Raw genomic sequence first — 22,169 nt, 5'->3', positions numbered from 1 at the left:
TTTCGGCACATGACTGACGTATGTCTGTTTTTTCCTCTGTGAATGTATTTTCAATTTAGTCCTGTTTGACTGTCAGTTTTGCTTTTTATATGGTACGAAGGTGTTCAGAAACATTATTTTATCTGTTAATTATCTTAAATAGGTATTCACTGTTCTTAGTTTTCACCTGAAGATAAGATAATGTGGTTGCCTTTTTGGCTGTGCTTACCTCGTATTCTTCAATGGAAAAATGAAAAAATGGGCTTTAGTTAACGTTATATTGTCGGCCATTCTAGACATAGATAGATACTGTTCATAACTCGGAAGGAATGAGTGAATCAGCTTACACCTCCCATAAGGTCCCATTTACTGAAGGAGTGTGGAAATCAGACCAACTTATTAGACGGCTCCTCTCATTTCTTGTTGCAATATCCTATGCAGCGCGAATCTCCAGAAACAGTAAGGTGTACAACTGCGTCCTCTGCGAAAAAGGTGTGACCTTAAAAGCCGTTAAGGACGTTACGTGACACAAACACATACTGCATGGGTTTAATAATAGCCGCCGCTAATTTGTCGTTATAAGGGCACCGTTCTTTCTGTGTAGGTTAGCAACGTAGCAGAAGCGTCTGCTGTTGCCACGTGGCCCACATTTGTTCTCGTAGGCCGCTAATTGTCACAGGCGCCTCACATTGCGTCAGGGACAGCGTTGCTGTTAGCTCTACCCACTGTTGCTGCGCCCCCCTTTCTTGTGCAACGCGGATGCATCCAAACGACATAATAGTGTTCCAAAATTCCGTCTCTATCCCGTACAGAACTAGAAGAAATTGAATCTCTCTGTGGAAATATTGATATTTTAAGTAATCTGTAATTTCAAAAATGAATTCCCGATTCTCTTAGCATTCCATTATTTGCATGTTTTTTCGCCTATCTTACCAATCCCAGCGTTTCCGAGAGAGTGTAGTTCGACTAATTTAGTCGTATACCCTGAATTCCGCAAGAGGGCTCTCTGGAATGTGGGAAGAAGTCAAAGATTTACATTTTAGTTTCATTACAATGAAAAGAAGTAACATTACGAATGATTATAATGTCAACAGTACTAATAATAAAATAAAACAACGCACAGAACTTGTTGTAAGAGTTTTGTCTTCGATGCAGTAAAAAGTTGTTCAACAGAAAATTCTTAACTTCAGTTGTAAGCATCACAAATACGTAAACGGCATTTTATGTGCCCTGACAGAGCGTTGATGACTTGTGTACCCATATTTTAACTCGTATCTGTACTAATGTTAACACCTTAATGTCTTTGCAGAGATTTTTTTTGTTTCAGTGTCATATTCATTTTTTTCTGGTGTTTTCGTTGGAAGAACAGTCTGTACTTGTAACAGATATTGGCGGTAATAACTGTATTTACTCCCAACTTGCAATGACGATGGAGAAACTCTAGCCGTTCGCAGCCTCTTGGCACTTAATTTACTGTTAACATCCAGGAAATCGGGAGTTTTATTTTTAAGATTTCAGATGGTGACAATTATTATTTTCTGGGCATTATGACTGATATTCTGACGAAAGGACGTTATTTTGGTGGAATCATCGGACACAGTTATTAGGGAGTCATGTTGTAGTGGTTAAGTACGGACCACAGCAGTAGTGCTTTGAACAAATATGTTCATTGTAACTAGGTTGGAAAACTCCGCTACTACCGAAAGCACTTCAGATTACACGATTAAGTGATAGGTAATCCAAGGAAGTTCTTAAAGCAGTTGTCTTCTCAAAGGAGATGGAGATTCCAAGAAGCCCCAACAGTTACTCAGCGCTGGAGAGCGCGACGGACTATAAGCGGAGGTGCGCATTGTCGGAAGGAAGCTGTGTTTCACCGCATCCGATCCCTCTCACCAGCCCGCGGTGTGACGCCACCACGCTGACGTCACAGAGCACGATAGCCTCACGGGCTGCTCGTTACCCGATTCGGCCCTCGGCTTATGACGTCGCCGCAACCGCGCGCGCTCGTTGGCTATCTGGTCCGATTACGCATGAATTCGCCGCGTGCGGCCAGGCGGCCGCTAAACAACTGCGCTTTTAGCGTGCTTATGTCAGTTCAGTGGCAGTCTTCTTCGCGTAGTGTCGAAGCCTGTATGGTAGCAAGTGCTAGCAGCGGATACCAGGTGGTGCTATGGCGTCTACGATAGCGTGTCAAGCGCTTGTACTTGTACCGTAAGCTTTACAGTTTTATTACTCTTTCAATAATTAATATGTACAATAATATTGTTGTGGTATTGTCTGCTGATCTAGTGAATCCGTGTGGTCACCGACTGACCGTTTGAGCGTTAGGGCTCGACCAGTCTGCACAAATGATAAAATCCTAGTGGAGATGATTTCCCATTATCTTCCCACATCTGTGAATGTGGGTCATGTCAGTGTTAAGCGTGAATGGCGTGATGACTGCTTGCTTATTTTAGTGACCTTAAAGTGATTAATTCTTACTGACATGTAAGAAAGTCCGAGGATGAAACTCGGCACTATTCGGTACCAGATCATCCGACGGATCAGCACCCTCTGTTCTCACCTCGTAAAATACGGCGCGCTATTTTCAAATTTAACACATTAAGTGTCCGCTCATTGTGATGTTCAGGAATTGCAGACAGATTCCTCTGGCAAACCACAGTGGTGAAAAGTTTTTCGTCTGTGTCCGAAGCTTGAAAACAGCAAGCAAACTGGAAAGTTCGTCCCTCTAATCATTATACATAAGAACACTAAATCCCAAGCAAATTTTGGCATTTACTGCGACAGATTTCGAGTGTGAACGTAAGCCTGAATTTTTCCGCTGTTTGCCACCTACATCCTTGTTTCATCTCCACGCGCTGCTCGCATTGCCTGCATTTATTTATCGTGGCCAAGCTTCTCGATTACTGCCCATGAGGAGGAAAGAAAAATTGTCAAACCAGACAAGAGGAGGATCTAAGAGAGAGGGCTGAAGCTGCAACGAGTTCAGATTGTCCTGCTTAATAAAGTAGCGAAAGAAAAACTATTTTTACAGTGTCTTGATGTGAATCAAGTTTGGATTTATATATGTTGACTAATGTTTGATAAAGAATGTGTCAACCGATGACGCCCAACTACCAAAACCTCCAGAGAACAGTGTTGCCCTCTAAATGCTTCTTGTAGCTGGAACATATGAGTCAGTAAACATTTGCAATTTACAATAATTTATGTTGAAATCAGTTACGTTTTGAGGCTCTCATGGCGTAATTGTTGAACTGTAGTTTGAGGTGTCCAGCAATTACATTTAAGACCTGACTACGACCAACACATTCGCCGAAATTTTATGCTTAAAATGGAATTAGCTACCTGGAAAACATGTTATTTTGTATGCTATATACCGCTAATCTTATTTTTTGACTGTAGGTATTGTTCCATCTCTACCATACTCCACTAAAACCTTCTTAGATGATTGAGAACGAAGTTAGATGATTATTTAACTTTTTTCACTTAAATTATTATTTGTGCAGAGTACTTACTTTGAGACTTTGGAATTTCCCTGTTTGACATTGTATTCTAAATTCTGCTGTAATTAAGAGCTCTTTAAATATCCATCATGTAATGGAAACTACTATTTAATTTACGTTCGAAGTACTGTTGAAAAGTATTAGCGTCGTCCAGAAACAAATAGTTAAATCTCTATATGGCAATGTTGATTAACGCTATCGTCGAAGGAAGTTTGAACTGTCTCTGCAGAACTTGAACACTGATGGAAATCTTTGTAGATCGTACAGGTTTTACTTGATTTTGTAAATAAAACTGACTTTTCTTTATGCAACTTAATTTATTTTTACCAGGCGCGTTTCGCGTTTTTCTTGCTCTGAGGCATCTTCAGTGGGATTTATAACGATACAGTTTTGTTATTTTTAGATTATTAAACAGTTAATGACGCATTTTTATGTAAATAAGTAATTATTTACAGTTTGCTGTGATCTGTGTTTCCGCTCATCTCGTCTGGACGTCGCACTACCATCTTATTTCCGAAACATAAGCACGATTTTGTATTCCGAACTTTTTCACGCTGTCCTTCATGTTTCTCCTTTTTTTTGGTGTACTATTTTCTTGCCACTATATATAGCTATTTGTTCGAACACTGTGCTTTTAACAACATAAATATTGTAACTTAATTATGTGTTTCATTCTCTTTGGTTTCCGTATCGTTATAGGTCCCACTGAGGGTGCCTTAGAGCAAGAAAAAGTCGAAACGCGACTGGGAGAGTTGCAGCAAGAAAGGCTGTTTTAACTAGACTACGGGAATATTTGCACAAAACGCGCTTGCAACTGAAACTTTGCTGATAAATCTACAGAGATGATCCTTAACCATAATATTTATATTTTAGTTTACATGTCCGAAACTTACGTGACTGTCCTTGTAGTTTGGGAAATTGATTTTCCTAGATTTAGAAGTCAAAGCTAAGTACATAAAAGTTTCACCTTGCACGAAGTTGTTACTGACAAGAATTCTTGTTATTCGTGATTTACGTGAATTAAAATCTTTGCTATCTAATAAAAGTGAAAGTGGCAGGCGAAAATGATTTAATACGAAGAAAATTATAGCAAAATAAAACAACTATTCCTAGAGCCAGGAATCTGAATTCGTATGTTCCTGTGCGAGTCTGTTTTTCAGGTTATCCATTATTTCTCTTCCGCTGAAATTGTGTTCGATTTAGGAATTTAAGTGGTCTACGAACAGAGAGCATCACAAATAGCACATTTACAATGCGTTGCAGCACTTTGTGTTGGTGAACAGTTGCTGTATATAAACACTGCACTGACCGAACTATTACAGATTGTGTTCAAAATACGTTTGTGTGAATCACTGAATTGCTGTTACACATCATTTCGTTCACGCATTAAACATAGTAAACGTATTTCGACAGCGTTAGCATACTTATGAATATGTTTACTCGGTTATGGCCTAAATATTTTTCCAATACCCATAGCCGCATAGTAGTGAAGACGGGTGAGTCAGTGCAAGCAACTCCTATTACGTGTGTCGTTTGACCACGTGCTCAATCTTGGATTCCCTGTATCGTTCAGCAGATATGAGATACGTCTGACACACAACGTTTCGCGGGAGAGATTGTCGCCTGCGAGACGCTTGTACGGATCGATTACGTCGTGGAAAAGATAAGGCGAAAGCTTTCCGGAATTCCAGATACGTTGAACTCTTGTGCACTTACGGGACCAGTGGTGTGTGCCTTTCATAAAAAAAAATGTGACACGTCTGTGGAGATCTTCATCGCAGTGTAAGAGGTCTGTAGGTGCAACGAGATATATATTCTGCGAGGCCAGGGACAGTTACCAGTATTATTTGCTAAACATGTTGGTGAAAAAGACAGGTTTTAAGTGATGAGACAGAGACTTTTGTGGATACTTCAAGGGATTGCTTTGTAGAGCACTTTCTGTAATAATCGACGAATTATGGTCAGAACGTAACAAAAAGAAAAGTGACTAGAGAAATATGACATAGTGTATTACCCTATAGAAAAGGCTATGCATACGTGTAAAAAAAAAAAAATACAATAGTCGTGACAAGGAGGTTGGGGCGCGAAGTTCATAAGGTCTCACAGCACTAAGTTGAAAGTAAGCCAGAATGAGCAGGAGAAGAATAGGCTGCTACTTCAGCGGCACCAGGGCAACACGAAAGCGTGAGCGGATGCTGGGCGTGATCATTTCTAGCCTCGACCTTGAATCAGAAGCCCACTCCACCTACCTATGCTACGCTCCACTTACGCGGGAAACTAAGACTGGTTGCCAATCGTCCGCTCGGCCAGACGGGTCCAGAGTGTGCAGCGAGTAAAAAAATAAAACGTGTAGCAAGAACAACTTAGGAAATAATGGAGGATTTCAGCATCTCTTCCCCCCCCCCCCGCCTCCCCCTCCTCCCCCCCTCTCTCTCTCTCAAGTAGCGGAGTAGCTGATATTTTTGATCCACTGGATTACTGCCCCCCCCCCCCCCCCACTTCCGATAATTTGTTTTCGTGCTGATTTTGAAGTGTTGTAACAGTTGCTAAGAAGTGACTTTGAAGTGCGCGGCTAGTGCCCTGTTGTCCTATCAGAATTCAGTTGCAGCGCGGTGGAGGATCGACCTAGCTGCCACAAAACATTGTGTGGTACGTACAGGATATAATTTTGTGAACATGGAAATAAAAATGTGTGTGTGCTTGTATTCTGTGCATGTTCTGCATTATACCCATCATAACTTTAAATGATAAAACCGTCGTTTAAGAATGCAAGACTTCCGAAAATTGTCGTCGGATTGTGACTGAACAGCCCTCCTCTTTGTCGATAATGCCTTCTTGGTTGCTGCCGTTCGTGTCGTTGTCTCCGCTTATTAGAACATAAGGCCAATATTCACTTAAGGAATTCTGTTACTCGTAGTTACGAGGAAAGTACATATAATTTTGGGCTATTTGACTCTAGTCGAATAGAGGAGGAGGAAAGGTTTTCATCATGGTATATGCCTGAGTCTAGAAGTCAGCCAGTGCAGACAAGGAGACGCAGAATTTTTGTAATAATAACGTGAAAAAGTTTTACTTCGTTACATAAGCAGGCAACACATTGCATTTGTAAGGAAGAGAGAGAGAGAGAGAGAGAGAGAGAGAGAGAGGGGGGGGGGGGTGAAGGTAAGAAGCAGCTAAGGCCATGTACTGCATGCACAGTTGCGTGCCACCATATCGATTCAAACCTCGCCGGAATCTAGCCCTACTTCGTCACGTAATGCGGGGTGGACCCTCTTACGCATTTACAGCAAACACAACTTAATTTCAGGTTCCTATTTGCTACATTGTGACAGCTGTAAATTGAACACCAATTTGCTGACTGATTGGCACGGTGGTATGTCTTATTTGGATATATGGCAATACCGCAAGGTTCGCTATTTACAATTCCCTTTCTTGCTTTTAGGTTGCGCGTTTGAAAGTTATTTGACATAAAATAATGCGAACCAAAAGAAAGTGGCTAAAAATTAACCCGATTTGAATGTTAGTCCTAATATTTATTTTCTTTCGCGCTTCTGGGTCACACTATTGTTTAGTTACCAACAGCTTCACGCAACCTTTTCGATCTTGTTTTCTGTATCAAGTAGTTCGCACACGATTGTTTTTAATAATAGATTGCGCGTAAGTATCATGGATTATATTAACACAACAATGTAAATATTTGCATAAGATAAAGCTAAACTGAAATCAATAAAGTTAGAAGACTGATTTGAAAATGTTCTCTTGTGTCTCGAAGATGGGCTTTTAGTAGTTTGTGACAGTGTTTTATATTTGAATTTAGTTTAATGTTAACTTTAATTGAACGTCTCTGCAGTCCCTTTTTTGTCTTGTCACGTGATGGATACCTCCCCACGTAGGAGCTACGTTGCTGCCGGCTTATGCTGTCGATCACAACAACACTAACAGATCATACTTCTGTAGTGCGCCAATGCGTTGACACGTCGATGGCGTAACAGGTTAAGGCGCTGGATGCGCAGTAGCGAGAAACGGCGCCTGAGACCCTCCCCCGAACCGTCCAGATATACATTTTCTGCAACTTCCCTAAGTGGCTCCTTTCGGAAGCAGAGACAGTTCCTTTGGAGACGCCACGGGCGATATCCCACGCCTATTCTTGTACACTCCGAGGACGTGCTTCGCCTGAAATCATCTCGTCGTCGATGGATCTTATTGAATACTGTCTTTCTTCCCATTAGTGCATCCATTCAATTCAAGCGGAAAAGGAAATTAAAAAAAAAAATAAAACTTCATGTCACAACGAAGAGAGGACGCAAATTGTTTGAGTTGTAAATAATGTAATGTAGTTAAGTCGAGAAATGGAGATGCCAATGAAAAAAATTAATTTAAGGATTAAAATACGCAGAAATTTATGTTTATTTATCATATAATTAATAGAGATGTCTGAGAGCCGATTTGATTGGGCGTAGACATAACTCGGTAATTGACAGGCCGAGGGATAGGATGGACCATCACACCACTTTGAGTCCTTACCTGAATGCGAGTATGGCAGAAGGGAAGTCTGACTGATTGCAGACTGCCCGAATCGATTCAGTATTAGCCGGCCGCAGTGGCCGAGCGGTTAAAGGCGCTACAGTCTGGAACCGCACGACCACTACGGTCGCAGGTTCGAATCCTGCCTCGGGCATGGATGTGTGTGATGTCCTTAGGTTAGTTAGGTTTAAGTAGTTCTAAGTTCTAGGGGACTTATGACCACAGCAGTTGAGTCCCATAGTGCTCAGAGCCATTTGAACCATTTGACTCAGTATTGTCACTGACATGCAGAATTAAAAGATGTAGGAAGAGTCCTGCAAAATATGAGTTCTCGTAGAGGACGTTGTAGGTTCTCCATGCTTAACTTTTTTTGTACCGTAAGAAACTGCATTGAGATTGGAACTTCATGAACTTCTGAGACGACAGTGCCACATGCGGAACTCGATCTCTTCGGCCTTTTAGTTTTGCTCCTTACGCTTCTTCGCGGAAGGTCCTCCAGAGTCCTCGAGAGACAGACGCTAAAAATAAGCGGGTCTGTTTAACCGCCGTCGGAGCAACATACCCACTGGCTTTATTTCATCACGAGTGCGTGATGCACGAAACTTGCCAACATCCTGCTGTATCTGCGTCACATTAAGCAACGGCTCCACACCTCTTCTGGAGGAAGAGCATTCGATGCTTCCGATGCTCTGACATCACCGTCGTTTGCGTGTCAGGCCTGTCGTCTTTTTCTAAGCATGGCGTGTTTCTGTTGAGCCATCGCGCATTTTAGTCGATACACCTGAAGTGTGGCGCTAACCTACTTCCAGGCTTCGTCGGCCATTTGTATGAAGCGGCAATGCAGTTTATGTAGGGAGTTGGAATACCTCAAGTTAACGTGAGACCTTTTCTCTCAGTCGAAGAGAGGTATGTTCTCTATGTGAGAGTACTGTAGAGGTGAAGACTCTTCATGTGGTCCCAAGTTGTATCCACCTACTGTGGTTATCACTGAATGAAGCCTGTAGGACACACACGCGCACGTCTATTATCACCTGAACACGGACACGCAACAGTTATATCACGCTGACGATGGTTCACAGCTGACACATGCGGAAGGTGGTGGTGATTAGATAAAGGCACACCCCCCTGCGGGTCCGGGGGTTAGAATAGGCCCGAGGTATTCCTGCCTGTCGTAAGAGGCGACTAAAAGGAGTCCCTCCCCCTCAAGGGGGTAGTTAGCGCCTGCGTCCGGAGACGGACGGTTCCACATTTTGGTTTTTCACTACTTCTGGTTTCTTCCTTCCTTCCTTTGGTTGGTTCCTTCCTTTGTTCTTCTCCATCTCATTGCCTTACTTACTTTTTCCCTTGCCTCCTCCTCCTTGCCTCCTCCTCCTCCTCCTCCTCCTCCTCCTCCTCCTCCTCGCCTTCTTCCCCTTGCCTTCTCTGGTCTCCGCCTCGGCGTTTGAGACAGTCTGTCCTTTCTCTCCCTTCTTTTTCCTCTTCTTCCTTCCTCCCTGTGCGTGCCTGAAGGCCGACCCACGCGTTCGCACGCGTAGCCGGTGACGGGGTAACGCGTAATTCCCCGCCCTGGGTAGACAAGTAAGGCACGCACGTACCCCCTGATAAAGGCCAGGCCCAGGGAGGGGTGATTGCCTTAGCTGACACCTTCCGACCATGCCGATTGGTCCCTCCGTCCGTTTCTCGAGAGGTGTGACCTGAGGTGTAAACATTCACCTAAGGCGGGAGTGCCCTCTGAGAGGGTCCCCACAAGGAAGGAGCGCGCCATCGGAGACGCTGGCAATCATGGGGGATTCCTCCGCAATGGATTTCTCTTCTTCTTCTCTCTCGACTTCTGCCCAAAAACGAAAACTTGACCAGCCACCAGAGACAAAAGTGCTACCGCCTACCCCACAGTTCCTCGTAGTTTCTCGATCTGAGGACGGAAAGGATTTTTCCTCTGTCAACCCTTTCGTTATCCAGAAGGGCGTAGATGCCATAGCCGGATCTGTCGAGTCTTGTACCAGGTTGCGTAACGGTACCTTGTTACTAGAAACTGAGAGCGCCTTTCAGGCACAAAAACTGCTTCGGGCCACACTCCTGTACACGTTCCCTGTCCGGGTGGAGGCTCACCGCACTTTGAATTCGTCTCGTGCTGTGGTATATACTAGATCACTCGACGGATTGACTGACGAGGAGATTGTCTTTCCTCGCTGAGCAGGGCGTGACGGCTGTCCATAGGGTCATGAAAAAGGTCAACAATGACCTTGTACCGACCCGGACACTTTTCTTGACCTTTGATAGTGTTCAGCTGCCGTCGCGCATCAAAGCGGGCTACGAGGTTATTTCTGTTCGCCCCTATGTCTCGACACCTACGCGCTGCTACCAGTGTCAGCGTTTTAATCACACTCGCCAGTCTTGTTCTAATGCGGCTAAATGTGTCACTTGTGGCAGGGATGCCCATGAGGGTGACTGTCCACCTCCGTCTCCTCGTTGTGTGAACTGTCAGGGTGACCATGCAGCGACCTCCCGCGACTGTCCCATCTACAAGGAAGAACACTGTATACAGGAAATTCGGGTCAAAGAGAAAGTGTCCGCCTCGGCTGCTCGCAAGCTATTTGCTAGTAGGAAGCCCACGCTGCTCCCAGCGGGGAAATACAGTACTGTCCTCGCCTCTCCTCGGACTACCATGGAGGTGGCGACGCAGACACGCGATCTGACCTTCAGCACTACGGTCATCCGTTCGGCCAGTGCTAAGATCGCCCGGTCGACGTCTCCTCTTCCTCCCGTCACCCATCAGACACAAGCACCTTCATCAGCTTCTGCCAAGACGAAGACCCAGAAGTCAGATGCACGGGCCTTCAAGAAGGAACCGTCCAGTGCAGACTTCCTACGTACCTCGAACTCCCAGCTATCGACCAGTACTTCCACTAAACGACCTTCCAAGAAGGCTCATAGGAAGCACAGTTCTCCTTCTCCGCCACGGCGCATTTCTTCTCCTGTGGCCGCACCGCTGGTAGCCGAACATCTGGCAGTTCACCGGCGGAGGAAGCTCCCCCTCCCGGCCATCTTAGCAAGATGACCGATGAACCTATTGAATGGACGATGACTCTATTGAATGGACGATGACTCTCCGCCTACTGATAGCGGCGGCAGTGCTCGCTCTAAGCCAGGCTCTCAGCGGCCTTCGAGGTGACCCCTTCTTGCTTCTCCTTTTTCTTTTTCTTCTCACGATGGCACTTATTCACTGGAATATTCGCAGCATTCGGCTCCAACCGAGAGGACTTAAAGTTGCTGCTCCGCTTGCACCGTCCGCTCGTCGTAGCCCTCCAGGAAACGAAGTTACGCCCGTGCGATTTAATTGCCTTGGCACACTACACCTCTGTGCGCTTTGACCTACCCCCTGTGGCAGGTATTCCGGCTCATAGAGGGGTTATGTTTCTGGTCCGGGATGATATTTACTACGATCCCATCACATTGCACACCGGCCTGCAGGCAGTTGCCGTCCGAATTACTCTCCCCACTTTTACATTTTCCATTTGTACCGTTTACACTCCATCATCATCTGCCGTTACCAGGGCAGACATGATGCAAATTATTGCTCAGCTACCTGCACCATTTTTGTTAACTGGAGGCTTCAAAGCCCACCATCCCCTTTGGGGCTCTCCAGCATCATGCCCGAGGGGCTCCCTGTTAGCAGACCAGCTCAATCTTGTCTGCCTCAATACTGGCGCCCCTACTTTTCTTTCGGACACATTTCACACCTATTCCCATTTAGACCTCTCTATATGTACTACCCAACATGCACGCCGGTTTGAGTGGTATGTACTTTCTTTCGAGCGACCACTTCCCGTGTGTTATCCATCTCCTGTATCATACCCCCTCTCCGTGCTCAACTAGTTGGAACATCTCCAAAGCAGACTGGGGGCTCTTCTCTTCCAGGGCGACCTTTCAGGATCAAACAACCTTCACAAGCTGCGATAGTCAGGTCGCACGCCTCACGGAAGTCATTCTCACTGCTGCTGGATATTCCATCCCTCACACTACTTCTCCACGTCGCGTACCGGTCCCCTGGTGGACCGCAGCATGTAGAGACACTTCACGTGCTCGTCGACGTGCTTTACGCACCTTTAAACGCCACCTTACAGTGGCGAATTGTATTAGTTATAAACGATTACGTGCGCAGTGCCGTCGTATTATTAAAGAAAGCAAGAAAGCAAGAAAGCCAGCTGGGCTGCTTTCACAAGCACCTTCAACAGTTTTACTCCTCCTCCTGTTGTCTGGGGTAGCCTGCGCCGGCTATCTGGCACTAAGGTCCACTCACCAGTTTCTGGCTTGACGGTCGCGAATGACGTCCTTGTGGCCCCTGAGGATGTCTCCAATGCCTTCGGCCGCTTTTTCGCAGAGGTTTCTAGCTCCGCTCATTACCACCCTGCCTTCCTCCCCCGAAAACAAGCAGAGGAGGCTTCCGCTCCTCGAATCGTGGAAGTTATAATGCCCCATTCACCATGTGGGAACTCGAAAATGCACTTGCCCGGTCACTGTCCTCCGCTCCAGGGCCTGATTCTATTCATATTCAGATGCTGAAACACCTTTCTCCTGCGGGTAAAGGTTTCCTTCTTCGTACTTACAATCGCATCTGGATTGAGGGACATGTTCCCGCATGCTGGCGCGAGTATATTGTTGTATCGATTCCTAAGCCGGGGAAGGACAAGCACTTGCCTTCCAGTTATCGACCCATCTCGCTTACCAGCTGTGTCTGTAAGGTGATGGAGCGAATGGTTAACTCTCGTTTGGTTTGGCTGCTCGAATCTCGACGCCTACTTACCAATGTACAATGTGGATTTCGTAGGTGCCGCTCTGCTGTTGACCATCTGGTTACCTTGTCGACCTTCATTATGAGTAACTTCTTGCGGAAGCGCCCGACCGCGGCTGTGTTCTTTGATTTGGAGAAGGCTTACGACACCTGTTGGAGGGCGGGCATTCTCCGCACCATGCATACATGGGGCCTTCGCGGTCGCCTCCCTCTTTTTATTCGTTCCTTTTTAATGGATCGACAGGTCAGGGTACGTGTGGGTTCTGTCCTGTCAGACACCTTTCGCCAGGAGAATGGGGTGCCACAGGGCTCAGTTTTGAGCGTCGCTCTCTTCGCCATAGCGATCAATCCAATAATGGATTGCCTCCCAGCTGATGTATCCGACTCCCTTTTCGTGGACGATTTTACCATCTATTGCAGCGCGCAGCGTACATGTTTCCTGGAGCGCTGTCTTCAGCGTTCTCTTGACCTTCTTTACTCCTGGAGTGTCGCCAATGGCTTCCGTTTTTCTGCCGAGAAGACGGTCTGTATTAACTTCTGGCGCAACAGAGAGTTTCTCTCACCGTCCTTACGACTCTGTCCCGTTGCTCTCCCATTCGTGGAGACAACAAAATTTTTAGGTCTTACATTTGACAGGAAACTTAGCTGGTCTCTCCACATGTGTCATATTTGGCTGCCCGTTGTACGCGTTCTCTAAATGTCCTCCGTGTTCTCAGTGGTATGTCGTGGGGAGCGGATCGAACCGTCGTACTTCGCCTATATCGGTCGATCGTCCGCTCCAAGCTGGATTATGGGAGCTTCGTATACTCCTCTGCACGGCCGTCCATCTTACGCCGCCTCAACTCCATACAACATCGGGGTTTACGTCTTGCGATCGGAGCGTTTTATGTTAGTCCCGTCGAGAGTCTTCATGCTGAAGCTGGTGAATTGCGACTCACCTACCGGCGCGATATACTGCTTTGTCGGTATGCCTGTCGGCTACTGTCAATGCCCGACCACCCGTCTTATCGTTCCTTTTTTGACGACTCTCTCGACCGTCAATACGGGTTGTATGTCTCTGCCCTGCTACCCCCTGGAGTTCGCTTTCGTCGCCTCCTTCAACACCTTGATTTTTCACTCCCTGCAACCTTTCGAGTGGACGAGAGCCACACGCCACCTTGGCTCCAGGCTCAGGTTCGCGTTCACCTTGACCTCCGCTCGCTCCCAAATGAGGTTACCCCCGGTTCGGTATACCATTCCCGTTTTGTCGAACTTCGTTCGAAGTTCATTAATATGACCTTCATTTATACAGATGGCTCTAAGACCAATGACGGTGTCGGGTGTTCTTTTATTGTCGGGGCACAAAGTTTCAAATACCGGCTCCACGGCCATTGTTCGGTCTTCACAGCTGAGCTCTTTGCCCTCTACCAGGCTGTTCTTTACACCTGCCGCCACCGACATTCTGCTTATGTCATCTGCTCCGATTCCCTGAGCGCCATCCAGAGCCTCAGTGATCCGTATCCGGTTCACCCTTTCGTGCACCGGATCCAACGCTCTCTTCAGCAGCTGGTGGACGACGGTTCTCCGGTTAGCTTTAAATGGGTTCCTGGCCATGTCGGTATCCCTGGGAACGAAGCTGCAGATGCCGCGGCCAAGGCTGCGGTCCTCCAGCCTCGGACAGCTTCTTGTTGTGTCCCTTCATCAGATTGTAGGAGGGTCATTTGTCGGCGCATTTTATCGCTGTGGCATGCCGAATGGGCTATATGTGTGCTCTCTCAGAATGCTTGAATTGTTAGCTACCATAGTCGGGAAATCTGAGATCTTCCCACCGTTTACTTATTTTCCGCCAATCCCAACAACATAGAGAGGTCCCTTTTCTAGTATTCACACATCGGATAAAAATGTAACATATTTAATGACTATGAAGACATTTAGGTTCTAATTGTTACTTAACTATTTCTTTTTTAAGTAACACATATTGCTGTAGCGATTGTGATTGGAAATAAGTTACTATTGGCTGGCCAGGGTGGACGAGCGGTTCTAGGTGCTACAGTCTGGAACCGCGCGACCGCTACGGTCGCAGGTTCGAATCGTGTCTCGGGCATGGATGTGTGTGATGCTCTTAGGTTAGTTAGGTTAAAGTAGTACTAAGTTCTAGGGGAGTGGTGACCTCAGATGATAAGTCCCATAGTGCTCAGATCCGTTTGAACCATTTTAGCCCCAATTCTGTTAAATACCTCAATAGTTACGTGATCTACCCATCTAATCTTCAGCATTCTTCTGTAGCACCACATTTCGAAAGCTTCTATTCTCTTCTTATCCAAACTATTCATCGTCCATGTTTCACTTCCATACATGGCTACACTCCATACAAATACTTTCAGAAACGACTTCCCCCCCAGGGGGTCCACAACTCTTTTGTGGATACGTGCGTAGCGAGCACGGGACCCCGAGCTAATGTGGCCTTCCTTCCTTTCCGGGCTGCATACCTTCCCATTCCGCATCCTTCCCCATCCCTATCTTCGCCCCTCCGCCCCTCCTCCCCTCACCTCTGGCTCTTTCCTTCTCTTTCTCCCCATCTGGGAGTATGGTTTGTGCCTACGTCCGGAGACGGACGCTCGTAAATGTACTGCATTTCTTGCCTTCCTTGCTTTTATGTCTTCTTCCTTCCTTTGTCCTTCTCTGTCTTTTTCCTTCCTTTGTCCTTCTCTTTTCCTTACCTCTTCTCTTTCTCTTTTCTCCGCTGCGGCGTTTGAGACCTCTCTTCCTTCCCTTCCCTTTCTCTTTCTTCCTCCCTGTGCGTGTCTGAAGGCCGACCCACGCCCTTCGTGCGTAGCCGGTGACGGGGTAACGCGTAATTCCTCGCCCCGGGTAGACAGGTAGGACACGTACGTACCCCCTGGTAACGGCCAGGCCCAGGGAGGGGTGATTACCCGAGCTGATACCTTCCGAAAATGCCGATTGGTCCCTCCGTCCGTTTGTCGGGAGGTGTGACCTGAGGTGTGAACAATCACCTAAGGCGGGAGTGCCCTCAGAGAGGGCCCCCACAAGGGAGGAGCGCGCCATCGGAGACGCCGGTAATCATGGGGGATTCTTTCGCAATGGTTTCCTCACCTTCCACTAAGTCTAGTCACAAACGTAAGCATACTGAGTCTCAGCCACAGACGATTCTTCCATCGTTGCCACAGTTCCTTGTTGTTTCTCGGTCTGATGAAGGTCACGACTTCTCCACGGTCAACCCTTTCATTATTCAGAAAGGAGTCGACGCAATAGCAGGTCCTGTAAAGTCTTGTTCCAGATTACGGAATGGCACCCTGTTGTTAGAAACACACAGTGCCCTCCAGTCACAAAAATTGCTGCGTACTTCTCTGCTCCACACCTTCCCTGTCCGGGTGGAACCGCACCGTACCTTGAATTCCTCGCGTGGAGTCGTTTATACACGCTCCCTCGATGGATTGTCTGACGAAGAAATTCAGCACTATCTGTCTGACCAGGGCGTAACGGCAGTTCATAGAGTAATGAAACGGGTTGACACGAACATCATTCCAACCCGCACTGTCTTCTTGACATTTGACACAGTTCAACTCCCATCGAAAATCAAAGCAGGCTATGAGATAATTTCCGTTCGCCCTTACGTCCCAAACCCTACGCGTTGCTATCGATGTCAGCGGTTCAATCACACCAGCCAGTCCTGTTCCAATCCAGCCCAATGTGTTACGTGTGGCACGGATGCCCATGAGGGTGCTTGTCCACCTCCATCCCCTCGCTGCATCAACTGTATGGGTGACCACGCTGCTTCCTCTCGAGATTGCCCCGTTTTTAAGGATGAGAAGCTCATCCAGGAAATAAGGGTGAAGGAAAAGGTGTCGACCTTTGCTGCTCGAAAATTATTCGCCAGTCGCAAGCCCACCGTGCCTCAGACAGGAAAATACAGCACTGTCCTTGCTTCTCCTCGGCCAACAAAGGAGGCGGCCACGCAGACTTGCGACCTCACCTTTAGTACCACGGTCGTCAGATCGGCCAGCGCAAAGATCGCTCGTTCAACCTCACCACTTTCGCCTGCCCACTCTATGGCTCACCCTCCGTCGGGTTCTGCTACATCTCGAGCCCAAAAGTCGGACGCCAAGTCTTCGAAAAAAGAGCATACTCGTGAAGAGTTTTTACGGACCGCAGCTTCACAACCATCGGTTCCTCCTTCCTCTAAACAACATTCTTCCAAGAAGGCTACAAAGAAACCCAGTTCCTCTCCTTCTCCGCCAAGGCGTGCCCCCTCTACAGCACCACCTGGCGGAAATCGCCCTCGGCCATCTTCTGTGTCGCCGAGGCGCACTGCTGGTGGCCGGTCAACCGGCCGATCACTGGTGGCAGGGACTGCTCCTGACCAACTTATGGATCAGGATCTTCTGCCTTCGGCTGAATGCCATTCCATGCTGTCGGTTGCTAGCTCCGAGCAGTCTTTGAGTTGACAGCAACTTTGGTCCCATTCCTCCATTCTCTTTTCACCCCATGTCCATTATCCACTGGAATATCCGCGGCATTCGCGCCAATCGGGATGAATTGTCGGTCCTCTTACGCTCCTACTCGCCGGTCATCTTCTGTCTTCAGGAAACAAAGCTGCGTCCCCATGACCGCTTTGTTCTCCCTCATTTTCAGTCTGTCCGATATGATCTCCCCTCTGTTGAAGGCTCTCCAGCCCATGGAGGACTCATGATTCTTCTCCGTGATACTCTCCATTATCACCCAATCCCCTTAAACACTTCCTTCCAAGCTGTCGCCGTCCGTCTTTCACTTTCCGGATACACGTTCTCTCTTTGTACTGTATACATTCCATCGTCCACGCCAATGGCACGAGCTGATCTCCTTCATCTTCTTGGTCAGCTTCCACCCCCCTATTTGCTGGTTGGGGACTTCAATGCCCACCACCCGCTTTGGGGATCTCCACACCCTTGTCCACGTGGCTCCGTATTGCTAGACGTCTTCCACCAAGCGGATCTAGTTTGCCTCAACACTGGGGTCCCCACATTTTTGTCTGCCTCCACGACAAGCTTATCTCATTTGGACCTTGCGGTCGGTACTGTTCCGCTAGCTCGGCGCTTCGAATGGTTCGCCCTTGATGATACACACTCGAGTGACCACTTTCCATGTGTCCTCAGACTGCAGCCTCAACTGCCATATATGCGCCCGCGACGCTGGAAGTTTGCCCAAGCCGATTGGACACTTTTTTCGTCTCTCGCGACATTCGATGACCGTCGCTTTCCCAGCGTCGACGATGAGGTCACACACATTACCGACGTTATCCTTACAGCTGCGGAACGTTCAATACCACGCACCTCCGAATTGCCCTGGCGCCCCCCAGTTCCTTGGTGGAACGAGGCATGCCGTGACGCAATACGTGAGCGGCGACGTGCTCTTCGCATTTTCCGTCACCATCCTACTTTGGCCAACTGTATCCGCTATAAGCAGCTCCGTGCGCGATGCCGTCGCGTCATCCGCGATAGCAAGAAGGCAAGCTGGAAATTCTTTATTAGCTCATTTAACACCCTCACTCCCTCCTCGGAAGTTTGGAGTCGGCTTCGACGGTTCTCAGGCGCGCCTAGTTTCTCCCCGGTTTCTGGGCTCACTGTCGCGCATGATACCTTAGTGGACCCCGTCGCAATTTCTAACTCGTTGGGTCAGCACTTTGCTGCGATTTCGAGCTCTTCAAATTACCCGCCAGCGTTTCTCCCGAAGAAACGTGCAGCGGAAGTGCGACCTCTTGCTTTCTCCTCCCAAAATCACGAAAGCTACAATACTGTTTTCTCCATGCGGGAACTCCAACATGCCCTCTCATCTTCTCGCTCCTCCGCCCCAGGACCGGATGGTATCCATGTCCAAATGTTGCTGCATTTATCCACCCATAGTCTGCGTTACCTCCTTCGCCTTTATAATCGAATTTGGACCGGCAGCACCTTTCCCAGACGGTGGCGGGAAGCTATTGTCGTTCCCGTTCCGAAACCTGGAAAGGACAAACATCTCCCCTCTAGCTATCGCCCCATTTCTCTCACGAGTAGTGTCTGTAAGGTTTTGGAGCGTATGGTGAATTACCGTTTAGCTTGGTGGCTGGAATCCCGCAGCCTTTTAACACCAGCCCAATGCGGATTTCGGAAGCATCGTTCTGCAGTTGACCATCTTGTCGCTCTCTCCACTTATATCATGAACAATTTTCTCCGGCAACGCCAAACGGTAGCAATATTTTTTGATCTGGAGAGAGCATACGATACCTGTTGGAGGACAGGCATCCTCCGCACACTGTTCTCTTGGGGCTTTCGAGGCCGGCTGCCCCTTTTTCTTCGCGAATTTATGGCAGAGCGCACTTTTCGGGTGCGGGTGAACACTACTCTCTCCCGTACTTTCTCCCAAGAAAACGGGGTACCCCAGGGATCCGTGCTGAGTGTTGTACTGTTTGCCATCGCCATAAATCCAATTATGGATTGTCTCCCTCCTGATGTCTCGGGCTCCCTCTTTGTGGACGATTTTGCGATCTACTACAGCTCTCAACGGACCAGCCTTCTTGAACGACGTCTTCAAGGATGTCTCGATCGCCTCCACTCGTGGAGCATCGAAACTGGCTTCCGTTTTTCACCCAGTAAGACCGTTTGTGTCAATTTTTGGCGACGTACGGAGTTTCTTCCGCCCTCCTTACATCTAGGTCCTGTCAACCTTCCGTTTTCAGACGTCGCTAAATTCTTGGGTCTTATGTTTGACAGAAAACTATGCTGGTCCTCCCACGTTTCCTATCTTTCGGCTCGCTGTCTGCGATCACTTAACACCCTCCGTGTCCTGAATGGTACCTCCTGGGGAGCGGACCGAGTGGTCCTTCTCCGCCTCTATCGCGCCTTAGTGCGCTCGAAATTGGATTATGGAAGCATAGTCTACTCCTCTGCTCGGCCGTCTATTCTTCGGCGTCTCGACTCTATCCACCACCGTGGATTACGTTTAGTGTCTGGAGCTTTTTACACTAGCCCTGTGGAAAGCCTTTATGCTGAGACTGCTGAACCTCCGCTGTCCAATCGGCGAGCAGTCCTCCTGAGTCGTTATGCTAGCCGTCTGTCTTCCATGCCTGCTAATCCAGCCCACGACCTTTTTTTCGACGCCTCCTTTGATGTAGGGTATGCAGGCCGCCCCTCCTCCCTACTACCCCCGGGAGTCCGCTTCCGTCAACTGCTCCATTCTCTTTCCTTCCGCTTTCCTAAAACCTTCCTGACAACTTGGGGTACAGCACCGCCTTGGCTCCGTCCCCGGATCTGCCTGCTCCGTGACCTTTGTCAATTTCCCAAAGATGGTACCCCTACACTTGTTTATCGTCGGGCATTTGCTGCTCTATGTGCAGAAATGACGGACGCCACATTTATTTACACCGACGGCTCGAAAACATCGTTAGGTGTAGGGAGTGCCTATATTGTTGGCGACACCCCAAATCGCTTTCGACTTCCCGACCAGTGTTCGGTTTATACTGCGGAGCTTTACGCTGTTCTCCAGGCTGTCCACTACATCCGCCGCCATCAGCGGATACAGTACGTTATCTGCTCCGATTCTCTCAGCTCTCTCCTCAGTCTCCAAGCTCTTTACCCTGTGCACCCTCTGGTCCACCGGATTCAGGACTGTCTGCGCTTGCTTCACCTGAGGGGCGTCTTGGTGGCGTTCCTCTGGCTCCCGGGACACGCTGGTATCTGTGGGAATGAGGCGGCCGATATAGCGGCCAAGGCCGCAGTCTCTCTTCCTCGGCCAGCTATTCAGTCGCTTCCCTTCACCGATCTTCGGAACGATTTATGTCGCCATGTTGCTCAATTATGGCATGCCCATTGGTCGGCACTTCCCTGTAATAAATTGCGGGAAGTGAAAGCCCTTCCTTGCGCTTGGACCTCTTCCTCCCGAACGCGTCGTCGGGAGGAGGTAATTTTAGCTAGACTCCGGATAGGGCATTGTCGTTTTAGCCATCGACATCTTTTAAGCGGCGATCCTCCCCCACTCTGTCCCCACTGCTCTCAGCTGTGGACGGTAAGACACCTTTTAATTGAATGCCCCTATTTTAATCCGTTACGCTCCCGTCTACAGCTATCGCCTGATCTATCGTCGATTTTAGCAGATGACACGCGCTCCGCCGACCGCGTTCTACAGTTTATTAGTGACAGTGAAATGACGTCAGTCATTTGAAGCCTTTTTTGGGGACAATCACCCCCTTTCTGTAGTGGATTTTTAAGCAGTCTTCTATTTTTAGTTTCTCCAATTTTCTGACTTTGTTCCCATTGCTGCTGGTTTTAAATTTCGGTTTTTTACTGTCCTAAGTCACGGGCTGGGCGCTAATGACCATAGAAGTTTTGCGCCCTAAAACCACCAAAAAAAAAAAAAAAAAAAACGACTTCCTGACACTTAAATCTATACTGGATGTTAACAGATTTCTCTTCAAAAAATTCAAATGGCTCTGAGCACTATGGGACTTATCTTCTCTGGTCATTAGTCCCCTAGAACTTAGAACTACTTAAACCTAACTAACCTAAAGACATCACACACATCCATGCCCGAGGCAGGATTCGAACCTGCGACCGTAGCGGTCACGCGGTTCCAGACTGAAGCGCCTAGAACCGCACGGCCACACCGGCCGGCATTTCTCTTCTTCAGAAACGCTTTCCCTGCTTTTCTCCTTGTAGCAGTAACACATTAAACATTGAGAACATATATTCAGCGTTTATGTGGTTCTCATAAATTAAATGAGTATCGGCATATTTCTTACGGTACGCCCACTGCCAGTTCTTTCACACACCTTTGTGGAACCAAAATTGTATTCGGTTGGGCCCTGATAGCTTGACCGACGGGACATTCAGCTATTAACTTCCGCATTAGTACTTCCTTGTTCTCCTCATTTTTCTACCGATACTCCCCACAAGATAGCCAGCGACAATTGCTCATGCGACATCTTCGGATCAGTATAACTGCTGTTTCCCATTACTTGCTGTTTGAAAACGGAACTCAGTTTCTTTCAAGGAGTAGAAAGCGTGTTTGCCGACCTGTTACTGATTCGATATCGAAGATTCGACCAGTTCGGTCGGAAAATATTGCTATTAATGGCACCAGAGTGGCAGACCAACTGCCAACCGGGGCTACGTCAGCTAATGTAGTGGTGCAGTGTGAACAACACGTCTGCGTTACCTGCTCAGTTGTAAATTACGGGTAACTCCCAACATTAATAGTGTGAAATATTTCACGACTAAAGCGTATTGTTTGTTTGCGTGGATAAATAATTGACGACACGTTATATAGGCAAATATTGTCTCTCTAATGTCGAGAAGGGAGGGGGCGTGGCTCATGGAAAGATGGGTAAAAGCCGATCTCGAGGAAGATTAGTTAGGGATCCG

The 22,169-nt window shown here is 47.7% G+C and overlaps 1 protein-coding gene across 6 annotated transcripts in view; it reads left to right on the top strand.

Moving 5' to 3' along the window:
* LOC126187537 (ras-specific guanine nucleotide-releasing factor RalGPS2) overlaps positions 1-22,169 on the top strand; it is a 394,688-nt gene that overhangs the window by 323,854 nt on the left and 48,665 nt on the right. Inside the window, exon 1 of one of the 6 annotated variants that reach the window (XM_049928679.1) lies at positions 2,068-2,190. The exons of the other annotated variants lie outside the window; for them this stretch is intronic. Within the exon in view, the coding sequence (XP_049784636.1) occupies positions 2,150-2,190 (41 nt within the window). The 5' untranslated portion in view covers positions 2,068-2,149. Of the gene's footprint in view, positions 1-2,067; positions 2,191-22,169 lie in introns of those variants that run through there. 6 annotated transcript variants of the gene reach the window in all.

This window comes from Schistocerca cancellata, chromosome 5, assembly GCF_023864275.1.
Source record: "Schistocerca cancellata isolate TAMUIC-IGC-003103 chromosome 5, iqSchCanc2.1, whole genome shotgun sequence".
Taxonomy (NCBI): Eukaryota; Metazoa; Arthropoda; class Insecta; order Orthoptera; family Acrididae; genus Schistocerca; species Schistocerca cancellata.
The sequence above is the reverse complement of the archived record's forward strand: the minus strand, read 5'-3'. Positions and strand labels throughout refer to the sequence as shown.